The 15,668-nt window shown below is 42.8% G+C and overlaps 1 protein-coding gene across 1 annotated transcript in view; it reads left to right on the top strand.

The window, feature by feature from the left end:
- Positions 1–10,645: 10,645 nt before the first annotated feature.
- Positions 10,646–15,668, top strand: part of IRAK3 (interleukin 1 receptor associated kinase 3) — a 48,909-nt gene continuing 43,886 nt past the window's right edge. Inside the window, exon 1 of the mRNA XM_046012426.1 lies at positions 10,646–11,680. Coding sequence (XP_045868382.1) covers positions 11,527–11,680 — 154 coding nt within the window. The 5' untranslated portion in view covers positions 10,646–11,526. The remainder of the gene's footprint in view (positions 11,681–15,668) is intronic.

The following is a 15,668-nucleotide window of genomic DNA, read 5'->3' as shown; positions in this document are numbered from 1 at the left end:
AAGCAGAGAGAGTCAAGTATCATATGGTCTCACTTATTTGTGGAGCATAACAAAGAACATGGAGGACATGGGGAGATGGAGAGGAGAGGGAGTTGAGGGAAACTGGAAGGGGAGATGAACCATGAGAGACTATGGTCTCTGAAAAACAACCAGAGGGTTTTGAAGGGGCTGTGGGGGGGGCGAGGTTGAGGAACCAGGTGGTGTGTAATAGGGAGGGCACGTACTGCATGGAGCACTGGGTGTGATGCCAAAACAATGAACACTGTTATGCTGTAAATAAACAAATAAAAATAAATAAATTAATTTTAAAAAAAGAATAAAATCTAAAAAAAATCACAAGGGAGGTACACTTTTCATTATTTTTAATATTAATAATATTCTCTAAATTTCTTGAGCACTTTCTATTAGGCAGGCTTTCCAAATGAGGTAATGCTCCAGGAGCACTGAAGACAAGCGCCAACCAGAGAAGACTGAAGTGATGCGGGTAGGTTCAGATGAGGGGCGAAGCTTAGAGTAAGATACGGGTGACAAAGAATGAGACTGGATAGTAAAGGGAAGGGATGGGAGGGCACAGACAGTGTGAAGGACTGTTTTACCAATCTTTCCTTATCAATCGGAACTTACTATGAATGCAAAAATAAGGCAGTGGTGTTCTAAGAAGCATGAATGTCCAAGCAATCCTAGCATATCCTTTTTCACTTGTGTTCCTTCCCAATATTAGCCAATTACTAACACTAAAATGAAGCTATTGAAGGAAAGGAAAAGAGGGCCAACCATAATTTCTTTTCCTGTCCATCCCTGCCAGTAAGCTGAAGGTAGAGTGTTAGTAGAAGGTGCACATCTCAAGAAGTGAGATAAAAGTATTTTGAGTTTGTTGTATAAAACTGTTCCACAGTTCCAGTAAGAATGAAATGCTTATGTATATACAGGCTAGGAAATACAAACTGTAATTTTGGTGATCCTTATGAGCTTGCCTTTAAAACTGGTATTACACCATATAAGGATCAATGATAAAATTAGTGCTAATAATTTTTTAAAAGATTTTATTTATGAATTTGACAGAGAGAGACATAGCGAGAGAGGGAATACAAGCAAGGGGAGTGGGAGAGGGAGAAGCAGGCTTCTTGCTGAGCAGGGTCCTCCCCCATGTGGGGCTTGATCCCATGACCCTGGGATCATGACTTGAGTCAAAGGCAGACGCTTAATGACTGAGCCACCCAGGCACCCTGTGCTAATAATTTTAAATGACATTTTTCCTTCACTTAAGCGATATTAAGTAGCAAGTTAAAAAAAAAAAATCATGGTAAGTGAGGAGATTGCAAAAGAAATGAGAGCTTTGGGAAGCTTATAAATGGCTTCACAGAGTGTTTTAATTTGCTAGGACTGCTGTAATAAATTAGCACAAATTGGTGGCTTAAGACAACAGAAATGTCTTCACTTACAGCTCTGCAGGCCACAAGTCTGAAATGAAGTTGTCAGCGGGATTAGTTCCTTAGAGAAGTTCTCGCAGATAATCTGTCCCATGCCTCTCTTCTGGTGTTGGCAGTCCTTGGATTTCCTTGGCTTGTGGTTGCATCACTCCAATCTCTGCCATCATCTTCACCAGGCCTTCTTTCTTCTGTGTTTCTGTGTCCAAATTTCCCTCTTCTTGTAAGGACACCAGTCCTATTCCAGTGTGGCCTCATCTTAACTCGATTATATCTGCAGAGATTTTACGGGCATACCTTACATTATTGTACTTCAATTTACTACGCTTTGAAGATACTGTGTTTTTTACAATTTTAGTATATGTGCTGCTGAAGCGAGCACACTGTGTTTTTTACAAATGGAAGGTTTATGGCAGCCCTGCATTGAGCAAATCTATTGGCATCATTTTTCCAATAGCATTTGCTCACTTCTCATGTGTCTGCCACATTTGGGTAATTTTCATAATATTCCAAACTTTTTCACTATTGTGTTTTTTATGGTGATCTGTGCAGTGAGTACTACCCTGTGAAAGCTCATATGATGGTTAGCATTTTTTAGCAATACTTTTAAATTAAGAGATATACTTTTTCTCTAGACGTGATGCTATTGAACACTTAATCCACTACAGTAGAGGGTAACACAGTATAGTGTAATACAGTATAAACTTTTATATGCTTAGGAAACCAAAAAATTTATTTGACTCACTTTATTGCAATATTTGCTTTATTGCAGTGGTCTGGAATTGAATCTGTAATATGTTCCATGTATGCCTATATTTCCAGTTGGGTCATGTTCAAAGGCATCAGTGGTTAAGACTTAAATGGATATCATGGGAGCCCACAAGTCAACCTACATCGCAGAGGTGGTGACTTTTCAATAGGATCTTGAAAGATAATTAGGGGTTCATCAGGTAGGAGATGCTGAAAATATCCAAACATGAAACAACTAGTTCAAATTGGAAAAGACCCAGACATTCATGAAAGACATTACAGAAGAAGAACATTTGGTGATTAATTGTATATAAGCATCAGCAAGCATAATGTCTGACATAGCAGGTGCTCAGTAAATCCCAATTGTATCAATCAATGAATCAGTTGATCAAAAGTACTGAGTTCTCTTGGCTCCTGCGACCAGACACAAAGAAGCTGATTTTCTAGGAAATGATCAGATTGGGGCATGCTGAATTGAGATGAAAGAAAGAAATCAAAATGCAATTGTTCAGTAAACACTGGAGGCGGGAGTGAGAAGGAACCTATGGGGCAGGTTAGGGCTAAGGACATATATACCGAGAGTGACCCACATGGAGATAATAGATGAAGAGTGAGATTATATGAACTCGTCAAGACCTGGAATAAAAAGATCAATAGAATTCAGCCTATGGGTGCACAGTACAAGCCAAAGGAAGAGTTAGTTGGGAAAACAGAAGAAACAATCAGTAACGTAGGTAGAAAACACTGAGTATTGTCTGAAGAGACCAAAAAAAAAAAAGACCAAAATTCACAAAAGATGGTGTGATGAGGGACTAATGCTGTGAAACTGTCAGAATAAGCCCTGAAGAAAGACCATTTGATCAGAAGTTACTAATATTTTTAGATCCAAATATGCTGGATCCTTTCATATACAGACATATTACCTTCATTATCAAGGCACCAGATTGGATATCCAAGCTTTTGTTTCTCTTTCTAAAAAACAAATGAACAATGAAACAAATTCAGTACAGAACAAGAGGAACTATGACCACTATGAAAGGCCAGAAGATACAGATAACTAATTACCAAGTGTTGTTAGAACGTGTACTATGAAACCCAATGATGTGACATTATTTCTTAAACTTCTGTGCAGAGGGTTTGCTATGGACTGAATGTGTGCCTCCATTTATATGTTGAGGCTAACTCCCCTTGTGGCTGAATCTGAAAAGGGGCTTGTAAGGAGTAAAGTAAGGTTAAATGAGGTCATAAAGGTAGGCCCTGATCAGATGGGATCAGTATCCTTATAAGAAGAGAGACCAGAATGCTGGTGTGCTCTCTCTCTCTTGCTCATTCTCTCTTTGAATGTGTGTGTGTGCATGCATGGGCGCCCAGAAAAGGCCATCTATAAGCCAGGAGAGCTTTTACCAGAAACTGAAACTTGTGAACACCTTGATCTTGGGATTTGTAGCCTCCAGCACTGTGAAAAAATAAATTTCTCTTACTGAAACCATACAATCTGTGGTATTTTTAATGCCAGGCTGAACAAACTAATACAGGATTTATTGGGGGGATTTACTAAATAATAAAGAAAAGAAAGCCAAATCCTTGAGAGCGAAAAGACACACAATTTGTGCTGATAACTTGACAAGGAAATTTGGAAATCCTGAATGAGATTTTGTGTGTGTGTTTCTCCAGCAAACATTGCATCCAGAGTTCACATAGCCCGCCACAGTTTTGCTATCTGTAAAATGCAGTAGTTGGATTAATATCCCTAAGCCATTTTCCATTATCAAATTGCAAATAGTCTGAGTAGAGTCTTGACTCCAAAAGAAAAAAATTGTGCCATAATCTCAGATTTATTTCACATGTTTGGGGTACTTCTAAAGATAATAAATGATTGTGTCAAAAATAGAACTTTAGCTAATATTGAAATTATCGTGAAATGCCCTTGACTGAAATCTCTTCAATTATAAAAATCAGATTTTAGAAGTTAGTGGTGACTAGGCAAAAGTTATTATAGCAACAGACTCTAGGGTGAAAAATACTTTGAAAATGATTTAAAAAGAAAATGGTGAAACAGGATGAAGCATGAAAATGTTGAAAGAAATTATTTTCTATAGTTGAGGGTTTTCTAGTTGAGACAATACACGTTAACTTTAGAAAGTGTGGAAAACACAAAGTAAGAAAATAAAATCACCAGTAAACCTTCCATCAACCCTAAAAGGATAATTGTTAAAATCGTAGTATAGATCATGTTATAAAATAATAGGTTTTTAGAACAATGTTTTTGATATCTTCGATGGGGAAAACTTGAGTTACAAGACAATGGAAGCCTAATGTTCTTTACAAATACACACACAAACACACACATCAGGGGTGCCTGGGCCTGTGTTCAGTCGGTTAAGCATCTGACTCCTGGTTTTAGCTCAGGTTGTGAACTGACAAGTCCTGATCTCATGGGTCCCAAGATCACCCAGCATCAGGATCCATGCTCAGCTGAGAGTCTGTTTGTGATCCTCTCCCTCTGCCCCTTACCTCCTCAAATAAATCTTTAAAAATACACACACAGTAAACTGGAGGAATAACTACTGCATGTTATTATTATTAGGTCATTTTTCTCTTTTTTAAATTTTTAAATTCAATTTAATTAACATATACTTTGTTAATAGTTTCAGAGGTAGAATTCAGTGATTCAGCAGTTGCATACAACACCCAGTGCTCATTACTTCAAGTGCACTCCTTAATGCCCATCACCCAATTATCCCATCCTCCCATCCCCCCCTCCAGCAACCCTGTTTATTTCCAAGAGTTAAGAGTCTCTTAACGGTTTGCCTTCCTGTTTTTGTGTTATTTTATTTTTCTTCCCTTCCCTTATGTCCATCTGTTTTGCTTCTTCAAGTCCCACATATGAGTGAAATCCTATGGTATTTCTCTTTCTTTTTCTCTGACTGGCTTATTTTGCTTAGCATACAACCCTCTAGTTCCATCCACGTCATTGCAAATGGCAAGAATTCATATATTTTGATGACTGGGTAGTATTCCATTGTGTATGTATATATATCATCATCTTTATTTTTTTAAGATTTTATTTATTTATTTAACAGAGATCACAAGTAGGCAGAGAGGCAGAGAGAGAGGAAGGGAAGCAGGCTCCCTGTTGAGCAGAGAGTAGGCAGAGAGGCAAAGAGGAAGGGAAGCAGACTCCCTGCTGAGCAGAGAGCCCAATTCAGGACTCCATCCCAGAACCCTGGGATCATGACCTGAGCCGAAGGCAGAGGCTTTAACCCACTGAGCCACCCAGGCGCCCCTATATATCATCTTTATCCATTCATCTGTCGATGGATATCTGGGTTCTTTCCATATTTTGGTTATTGTGGACACTGCTGCTATAAACATTGGGTATATGTGCCCCTTCGAATCACTTTGTTTGTATCATTTGGATTAAATACCCAGTAGTGCAATTGTGGGTCATAGGGTAGCTCTATTTTCAACTTTTTGAGGAAACTCCACACCATTTTCCAGAGTGACTGCACCAGTTTGCATTCCCACCAACAGTTATTATGTCATTTTTTAAATAAAGTTTTTGTTTTTTGTTTTTTGTGTTTTGACAGAAAGTGAGAGAGCACAAGCAGGCAGAGCAGCAGAAGGAGAAGGAGAAGCAGACTCCGCACTGATCAGGGAGCCCAATGTGGGGCTTGACCCCAGGACCTTGGGATCATGACCCAAGCCAAATCCAGTTGCTTAATCAACTGAGCCACCCAGGCGCCCCGTATTAGGTCATTTTAATGAAAGCCTAAAACCATCCAACTCTTACTTCTTAAAATTACCAAGTAATATGCCCCACAAATATTCTTACCCCAAACCCCGAACCCCAGTGCACCTAGGACCTTCTAAAACCCAGGGATGGGACAAGGCTCAAAGATGGCATAGGCTAGTGATCTTTATTTTGGAAATTATTTCCTGAACCAAAAAAAAATCTATGTCCCACAGCTGGTTATCCTTTGAGCACCCATCCTTAGGGATGCTGGGTAAATAGCTGATAGTTTTTCATATACACAAAGAGCTGTTACCTGACTCACCTAATTTTTTATTTCTTAGGCTTCAATGCCTGTGCTTGGGACTTTGTCTCTGATAATACTGTGTATCTGTGCCATTATGCCATCTGTGCCCTGGCCTTCAGGGTTCCCTTAGCATCTCCATTTGTGATTCTTGGCAGTTCATTACTCTCTTGCCTCCAGCTGGGCTGGAAACTCTTTCTAGCATCTGAAATTTGGGGCGGGGTTAGGAGGGTAAAAAACATAGTGAAAGTGTTTGAGGGTTAACCACAGCCACGTCCTTGCCAGAAGCATGTATGCTGGGAGTGGGTGCATGGGGTGCAGGGCTAGTCTGAGTCTGGATTTTCAGTGCAGTCTCACGTGCCTCTAGAACTTCACACGGCTTCCATCCATGCTGCCAGGACCATTCTCTACTAACACTTATTTTCTCCCAGGGACCCAGCTGTCTCTACAATGCAGTTTCCATACCCATCTGACATTCCAGAGATAGAGCTGTATAGATCTGAATTCCAGTTTTGGACAGAGGTTAGTTTCCTTCCCATACTCTTATAGGCCATTAACAAACCAAGAACTATCACCACATGTCCGTTCGGTGTATCCATTAGGATGCATTTGTCTGTGAATTACAAGATTCCCAGTTTAAAAACCGACTTAGTAAGGAATTTGTGTGATATAATTTTAAGTCCAGAAGCAGGACATTCTCTAGGCATAGAACAAAAGAGCTGCTTAATGCCGTTATGAAGGATCTGGTTTTCTCTCTCATGAGACCATCCTCGGGGCTCACTTCATTCTAGTATTTATGTCCATGCGGTTGCAAAATGGTTCGAGAGATGACCAAAGCTGCTGCACGTTCTTATTCAGATTCAGAGAGAAGGAGAAATCTCAATGATATTTGGTCCCCCAAGCCATATATTATTGCCAGTTCCAGTCACATGCCAGCCTGACTCTCAGTGCATGGACCACTGCAGTTTTAAATATGGAGGTCAGGGTAGACTGTAGCAAGATGGGAAGAGCATCCCAGGCAAGGGAACAGCAAGTGCAAAGGCTTTAATGTGGGACTCTGCCTGGTGTGTTCAAGGACCAGCAAGGAGGCAGTGTGGTTATGCAGGATGAACAAGGAAACAAGATCAGAGGGTAACAGCGGAGTGGGAGAGGGAGAGTGAATGCAGATCGGATAAAGAGTTTGACTTTTATTCTGACTGAAATTAGAAGCCATTGTTGGCTTCTGAATAGATAAGAGACATAATCAGATTTGACTTAAAAGGATGAATCTGGCTGCAGTGTTGAGGAAAGTCTATAGGAAGCAACAGTGGAAGCCGCTTTAGTTCTAAGACAACTGTAGCAAAGCAGGCAAGATACGGTGATGGCTCAGACCAGGGTGGCAGTAGCGGAGATGGAGAAAAGTATGATTTTAAATATATTTTGAATAGTCAGCAGGGTTTGCTGGTGGATTGAACATGGGCTGGGAAAAAAAAATAGAGGAGTCTAGAATGACTCTAGTTTTTGGTTCAAGCAACTGGAAGCAAGAGTGACTTGGATGGGGAAGAATGTCGAAGAGCAGGTTCAGGAGGCATGATCAAGGGTTCATTTTTGGACATGAGTCTGAAGTTGAAGAGAGAAGTCTGAGCTAACCATATGCATTTGGCAGTCCTTGGTAGGTGGATGGTATTTAAAGCCTTGAAACTGGTTGAGATCATCAGGGGACTGGGTGTACATAGAGAGAACTATGAACTGAACCCTGAGGCACTCCAGCATTAAGTTAAGGGAGAAGAGAAAGGACAGCAAGGGAAGGTGACCAGTGAAATAAGTTAAAATGTAAGACAATTTGGAAGACAAAGTGTCACAGAAGGAGGGGGGTGATCACCTGTATCAAAAACTACTGGGAGGTCAAATAAGATGAGACCTAAAAACTGTTATATTCAGTAGTGATGAGGACATAGATGACCCTGAGAGCAGTTTCAGTGGAGTTAAGTAGGAGGGGTGACTCTAGAGTTGGCTTAAGAGAAGATAACAGAAGAAAAGTTGGGAGACAGTGAGAATATTCAAGTCTTTACTATGAAAAGGAGCAAAGAAATGGGGGTGGTAATAATTATGGCATCAAAGTGGGGGAAATGACATCAAATAGTTTTTTGGTTTTTTTAAAGATTTTATTTATTTATTTGACAGACAGAGATCACAAGTAGGCAGAGAGGCAGGCAGAGAGAGAGAGGGAAGCATGCTCCCCACTGAGCAGAGAGCCCGATGCAGGGCGTGATCCCAGGACCCTGGAATCATGACCTGAGCCGAAGGCAGAGGCCTAACCCTCTGAGCCACCCAGACATCCCTTTTGGTTTGTTTTAAGGTGGAAAAAATAACATGGTATTTGTATGCCAATAGAATTGATACGGTAAAGAGTGAGAAATTGATGATGTAGCTGAGACTGAAAAACACTGCCGTTGATGTCTTTGAGGAGGAGGCAGGAAGGAGATCATATCTAGTGCACAGATGAAGGGATCAGATTCACAAAGGAACCTACATAATCTACATATAGAAAAGGAGGAAGGCATGTATGTCTGTTCAGATACTGGTAGGTAGATAGATGTGATGCTGAGATTCTGTGGAAGTTTTTTTTTTTTCTAATACATCAGTGCTCTTAATAAATATTCTCAAGATCATCAGCTGCACAGAAGGATGGAGGAGAGGGTAAAGGGAGTTGAGAAAAGAGAAGGCATAAAACAGTTGTCAAGGGGACCAGCAGAGTAAATGGACTAAAGGCACATAGTGTGAGAGCCCAGCAGCATAAAGGACCCATTTGAAAGTCATGGTTTTGATTTTAAATTCAGTAAATCAACAGGTTTTTATTCCCCATCCCACCCCCAGCTACATTCTGGTACACAAGTGTACAGCCCAAAATTAAAAAATTCTATCTAATCAGGATGGTAGATTTAAGAGAGCTCAACAAAGCCAGAGAGGAGCAAGAGAATGGAAAGCATATGCAGGAGAGGGATTATAAAAATCGAGTGTGGACTTTATGGATAAAGAGAAAAGCAAGGGCATCGAGAGGGTAGAGCCAGAGGAGAGGTAGCAAGATTTTGGATTTGGTATCCTGGTAAGGGGGAAGGATTGTTAGGGTCAGAGTACTAGAACGAATGCACTAAAAGGACAGGAGGTGTGGTCAGAGAGTGGATTCATGAAATAGAAATTACAAGAAGAGGTGGCTATTGATAATGACAAGATCTAGGGAATTCCATGGGAATGACTGGCTGAAATAGGGTGGAAGAGAGGATTACTGGAGGAGAGGAGAGTCAAAGAACTGGCAGGACAGGGTATTGGAAAGATCATCATTTGCCCAACAAATATTTCAAATCACCAAAGATTAAGATAGGATTAGTACTGGAGAGGACTGCAGGGAGCAGGAGCTATATAGCCTAAAACAGAGAGGGCAGAATTAAGGTGGAGGAGCAGTGGATGACAGCAACAGCGAAGCCGTGAATGATACAAACTGATGATTCAAAAGTCAAAAGTCAAAGGCAGTTTTAAGGAATAGGGAGGGAGCATGGTCTGATACTAGCTGCCAACACTGAAAATACAAGAATTTTCACATAATCCATATAGATTTCACATAATCTGGCTTTTACATAAACTTCTTGCTTCTCTTTAAGTCAGAAGATCTCGAAAAGCGGGCCATGTTGACTGCTTCACTCAGCGACGGTGATTCCTGGTTCCTCTGTGTGGGGGAGGTTAAGTTTGGATCCCCTGTTCTACCAGTTCACCAACTCAGTAGCTGTCAAACACTTGGGTCCTGCCTCTCTTGCTCAGTTTATTCAGGTAGTCCCTTTGAGAGTTATAGGGCTTCGTAAGCGTGTTCAGATCGACAGTAAAAGTTTAGCTACTTAAACAAAGGGATATAGAAGCCTTTGCCCCAAAAGTATTGTATTTATCAATTTTCAAGTGTATTTGGTGGTATACTCTAGCTGAGAACGGCCTGGGAATTCAGAGAGGGGTAGGGGTACAAAATGATAATGCATCATCAATGTTGGTCTCTAGGGGGCACCATTGCCAAAGAGTACAAATCTGAAAGCCTTCAAATAGGGTTGCTATTTTTCATTTGATGACAATTGTCCACTCCACAGTCATTAAGGTTGGGATTTTTTTCTCACCACTTTCAAAGCATCTCCTTTTTTCATCAGTAACATTTGTATCATGCCTGTGATGGGCTATTACAGCACACACGATAGAATGTTTTAAAATACAATAATCAATTTTATTTAAACTCCATGTTGGAAGCAAACGACTCCGTCAAATACTTTGAAGAAGGAAAAAGTAGTGGAACAATGTTTTATCAAGAAAGGCCAGGGAGGGGGCGCCTGGGTGGCTCAGTCTAACCCTCTGCTTTCAGTTCAGGTCATGATCCTGGGGTCCTGGGGCTGCCTACTCAGCGGGGTGCCTGCTTCTCCCTCCCCCACTCCTCCTGCTTGTGTTCTCTCTCTGTGTGTGTGTGTGTGTGTGTGTGTGTGTGTGTGTCAAATAAATAAATAAAATCTTAAAAAGAAAGAAAGAAAGGCAGGCCAGGGAGAAAAGGATGTAGTAAAACCAAGTAGCAATGTGGAGAATGGGCAGCCTCATGAAGAAAATGAACACAATTTTCTTCTATTTTGTTCTCTTTTTTGCTTTCCTGTTGTTGTTTGTTGTTGTTGTTGTTGTTGTTGTTTTGTCTTTCCCAACAATCACTTCATTATATGCACATTTATCTGTTCAATTTCAGTAAAAGTTGGGAGGAAGAATGTGCCAAACCTTTTGAATGGTTGTCTTCAGCTGTTTTCTTCTTTCAGTTTTTCCGGGTTTTCCAACTGTCCCTCGATAAACATGGGTTGCTTCCTGGCAGGGTAAATCAAAATGCATTTTTCAAAGAAGTCGTGGCAGGTCTTCTGTCCATCCCACCGGGAGCCGGCCCATGCCAGGGCCGGCAGAGAGGCGGGTAACAACCCCCTTCTGTGAGTTCTGCCCTCCGGGTCTTTCCCCAGCTCTCGCTCTCGACTCTGTCTCTCCCGTCACGCCCCAAACCCAGGGCAACGACAGGGCTGGCCAAAACTTAAAGCCTGTGGCAAGGGCCACGCAGAGGGGAGACCCCGCGGCCGTCCTCCGGGGCATCGCTGCCGGGCAGCGCCGTGCGTCATGTGGGGCCCGCCCCTTACGGGGTTCGGCAAGTTCTGCTGCCTTGGCCGCCGTCGTGGAAGCAGGATTTCCGCGGTTGTGTAATCGCACCTCCTGGGCGCGGAGAGGCCTGGGCTCCGCATCCGTCCTCCGACCGGCCCCTGGTCTCCGTCGGCCGAGCCATGGCCTGGACGGCGGCGGCGGCGGCGAGGAGCTGCGGGGCTCGCGGCGCGCTCACGGCGCACACGCTCCTGTTCGACCTGCCGCCGACGCTGCTGAGCGAGCTCTGCGCGGTGCTGGACAGCTGCGACGGCGCGCTGGGCTGGCGCGGCCTCGGTGAGTGCGGCCCTCGGAGGCGGCGGCGAGCTGCAGGGGTGGGGGGGTGGGTGCGCTGGGTCGTGGTGCGCATGCTCAGTACCACCTGCCGCGCTTGCGGCCGGCCAACCCCGCGGGTCCCGTAGCGCGTAGACCGCGGGTCTGCGGGGGCTTCCCACGGGTAAAGTGCCGGTTCCTCGCCCAGGGAACTACACAATACTCCCTGCGACCCGAAGACGAGCTCCCCCTTCTCTTTCAAAAACGCTTTGAGTCCCTCGGCGGGGTGAAGGGGCAGCTACCCTCCTGAAACCATTCAATGTTTATCAACTGTTCCCTGTTTGGATCCACAGCCTGTGCCCTTACCCACAGTCACACTACTCTTCCAGACCATGGCTTCCTCACGTTCACAAGTACTGACTGCTCTGCTCTTTCCGCTCTCAAGTACACTCTCTAAAATAGCCTCTCTAAAGTACACTCATTTCAGCCCTGAAAGAACAAGTCAGTGAGCCATTTCAAACATGCAGCCCCATTTTTCTAGTTGTGGAAATAAGTGAAGACCACCCAAATGAGAACAAGCAAAAGCTATTTATTCAAAGCAAGGGAGTTAGCCACCATCACTTGCATTTGACAGAGACCCAAAGGCAAGCCAGGAGTGGAAAAGCTTTATGGTAGAAAAAAGAGAAGGCTTCAGGTCTTCTGCTATTGGAGGAGTTGGCATGGAGAAGCTATGGACTGGCTAACTAGCAGAATTGTTTAGGGTGTATTTGGCTCTTTCAGGATGGTCCTGAATTGGAAGCAGGGGCAAAAATCAGGGAAGATGACTGTTGTCAATTGAGTCGTAACTATGTGGGACTGATTGCTACAGAGATTATCGTTTGGCTTCTTGGACTAGCTGCTACAGATGCAAACATGACTTCTCAGACTAGTTACTGTGTATAGGAGATTGGCCTCCTGGACTGGTTAATGCATGTTGTGAGTCACCATTCTATTTTTATATAGAGTCTGGCCATTGTTCCTTTGTATATTCTTTCATAGGGGAAGAATCTAAAATACCTATTCCTTGATTCTCCAGCTATGATTTACTGTGCACATAGCTAGACTATGTAACTCTGAAAGGAGACCTAGTACAGAGCAGCTGTTTCATGAATTATTGGCTCAGCCAGAAGGGAAGCCTGACTCAGCTCAGGGTGGTTGAGGGCACTGCCCATGTTAAATAGATGCTGAGTTTCCCTATTGGCATGGGGAAAGGAGAAAGATGGGAAGAGGAAGAGGGAGGGAAAACTTGACCTTAGAGGGTGAAGGCAAGAGTGCTGGAGGACTGAATCAGGGACACAGTCCCTTTTACGCTCAGGACAGCAGAGAGCCTGAAGATAGTGTCCAAAATTCCATGTAGAAAACAATGCAAGGTAATAGATAAGACTGTTTCAAGCGGATCATGATGCTTGATGATGGTGAATATCAGATGACATTTACAAAGGCAGCTCTGACACAGGTAGATCATATGGCAGCCTAGTTGTTCACAAACAGGAATCATCTGTGCAGTCTTTTAAAGATACAAATGCCAGAGTGCCTGGGTGGCTCAGTCGGTTAAGCATCTGCCTGCAGCTCAGGTCATGATCTCAGAGTCCTGGGATCCAGCCCTGCGTCGGGCTCTCTGCTCAACATGGAGCCTGCCTCTCCCACTCCCTCTGCTTCTCATTCCCACCACCCCCCACTCCGGATCGTGCGCGCTCTCTTGCTCTCTCTCTCTCTCAAATAAATAAATAAATAAGATAGAAATGCCTAGGCCCCACCCGCAGAGCTGTTGATTCAGCGGTTGCTTTAAGGATCTAGCATCTTTCTGTTTTTTGCAAAGGTGAGTCTGATGCACAGCCTGGCTTGGGAGCCATTGCTCTGGCCAAATTCTCTCCTTTAGTAGCATCTTAATATACCAGTTATTTTACCACACTCTTTGAGTTCTCCACTTAATTGTTTTTAATCCTTAAACATATTCTTCATATTACTCCTCAAGTCCCTTTTGTCACATATGGTTGTTAAGAAGAGGAAATCACAAGGTAATACATTCTCTGGTCAATGATGATTTTATGGCTTTGTAATGAAAGGAGGAGCCCAAGCTGAAAATGTTACTGATCTTATACTCCCTTCCAGACGTGGTAACAGAGCCTCCGGTGACAAGTCATTTCATTACATTATCATAGGGTAGTACTTGAGTTAAACTGTTTGGAGCAGTGCACACCATGACCCGTTTCAACACTTGTGATACCCTGGGAAAGAAACCCTTTTACAGGTAGTCTGGAATGGGTTGTATTCGGGTTTTTTTCCCTTTGAAAAAAAAGAAATGAAATTATCATAGAAATTATTATTAATTACTTTAAAGCAAATTAAGTATAAAATCACATTAAATGTGTCTTTGAATATTCAATAAAGAATCGAAATAATAGTCATAATAATCATAAAAGCTGCCATCTATCCAGGGCTTGCTCTTTGCCAGACACTCTGTGCTAAACACTTCACGTGGATTATGTCATTTGTCACGAAAATTCTGTGAGGTAGGTATTTTTCCTATTTCCACTTCATAGGTAAGGAAACTGACTCTCAGAGAATTTAAGTAACTTAAGTCACTAGTAAAGTGCAGACTGGGATTCTAATCAGATGGTCAGACTCCAGAGCCTATGTTCTTTTTTAAAAAATGTTTAGATAGATTTTATTATTTAGAACAGTTTTCAATTTACAGAAAACTTTAGGAGATTGTACAAAAAATTCTCCTCTTTTATATCTTCCGTATATACTCTGCATCCAGTTCCCCTGTTATTAACATCTTACATTAGTGTGGCACGATTGTTACAATATCAGTGCATTATTATTATCAAAGTCAATATTTTACTCAGATTTCCTTCATTTTTTTCCTAACCCCCCTTCTCTCTCCCAGGGTCCCATCCGAGATTACATTTAGTCATCATGTATCCTCAGGCCCCGCTTCACTGTGATGGTGTCTCAGACTTTTCTAGTTTTTGATGACCTTGATGGTTCTGAGGAGTACTTGTCAGTACTCGCCTACCATTTTGTAGAATGTCTTTTGACCAAGATTTTACTGATGTTTTACTCATGATTAGACTGAGGTTACGGATTTCTGAAAGGCAGGGGCATGTGGGTGGCTCAGTTAGCTAAGCGTCTGCCATTGACTCAGGTCACGATTCCCAGGGTCCTGTGATCGAGTCCGGAGTCAGGCTCCCTACTCTCCCGTCTGCCTGCCACTCCCCACTGCTTCTGTAGTCACACGCTCACTCTCTCTTTCTGAGACAAATGTATGAATGGAATCTTTAAAAAAAAATATATATATAGGACAATGACTTTAGCTCACTGGCCACTGGCTGAGAAGTAACTCTAGGAGGGCAAGGGCAGTAGCAGGGAGCCCTGCTGAAAGGGGCGCCTGGGTGGCTCAGTGGGTTAAAGCCTCTGCCTTCAGCTCAGGTCATGATCCCAGGATCCTGGGATGGAGCCCCGCATCGAGCCCCCGCCCTCCCCCCCCATCGCATCGGGCTCTCTGCTCAGCAGGGAGCCTGCTTCCTCCTCTCTCTGTCTGCCTCTCTGCCTGCTTGTGATCTCTGTCTGTCAAATAAATAAATAAAATCTTAAAAAAAAAAAAGAGGCTGCTGAAAGGGGTGCCTTTATTTAAAAAAAAAATTAAAAAACAGATTTTTGAGAGGCAGACTGCAGAGGTAAAGTGCCATTTTCAGGACATCATATCAGGGATACCCACTATAGGGGTAAGTCATCTTACCCCTGTCGACATTAACCAGAGTTGAGGTCATATCCATCAATTTGCTTTGGTGATACTCTCTCTCTTCCCCTCTTCACATATGCTTTGGAAGAAAGTCACTAAGTGCAGCCTACGCTTAAGGAATGAGGAGTGATGCTTCTCCCCCCCACCCCTTGAAAGTGGAGCAGAGCCTGTGTTCTTTTGACGACCATGGAATTTCTCCCATCTTACAGTGTCCTTTCTAGATCT

Source organism: Meles meles, chromosome 7 (assembly GCF_922984935.1).
Source record: "Meles meles chromosome 7, mMelMel3.1 paternal haplotype, whole genome shotgun sequence".
NCBI lineage: Eukaryota > Metazoa > Chordata > Mammalia > Carnivora > Mustelidae > Meles > Meles meles.
The sequence above is the reverse complement of the archived record's forward strand: the minus strand, read 5'-3'. Positions and strand labels throughout refer to the sequence as shown.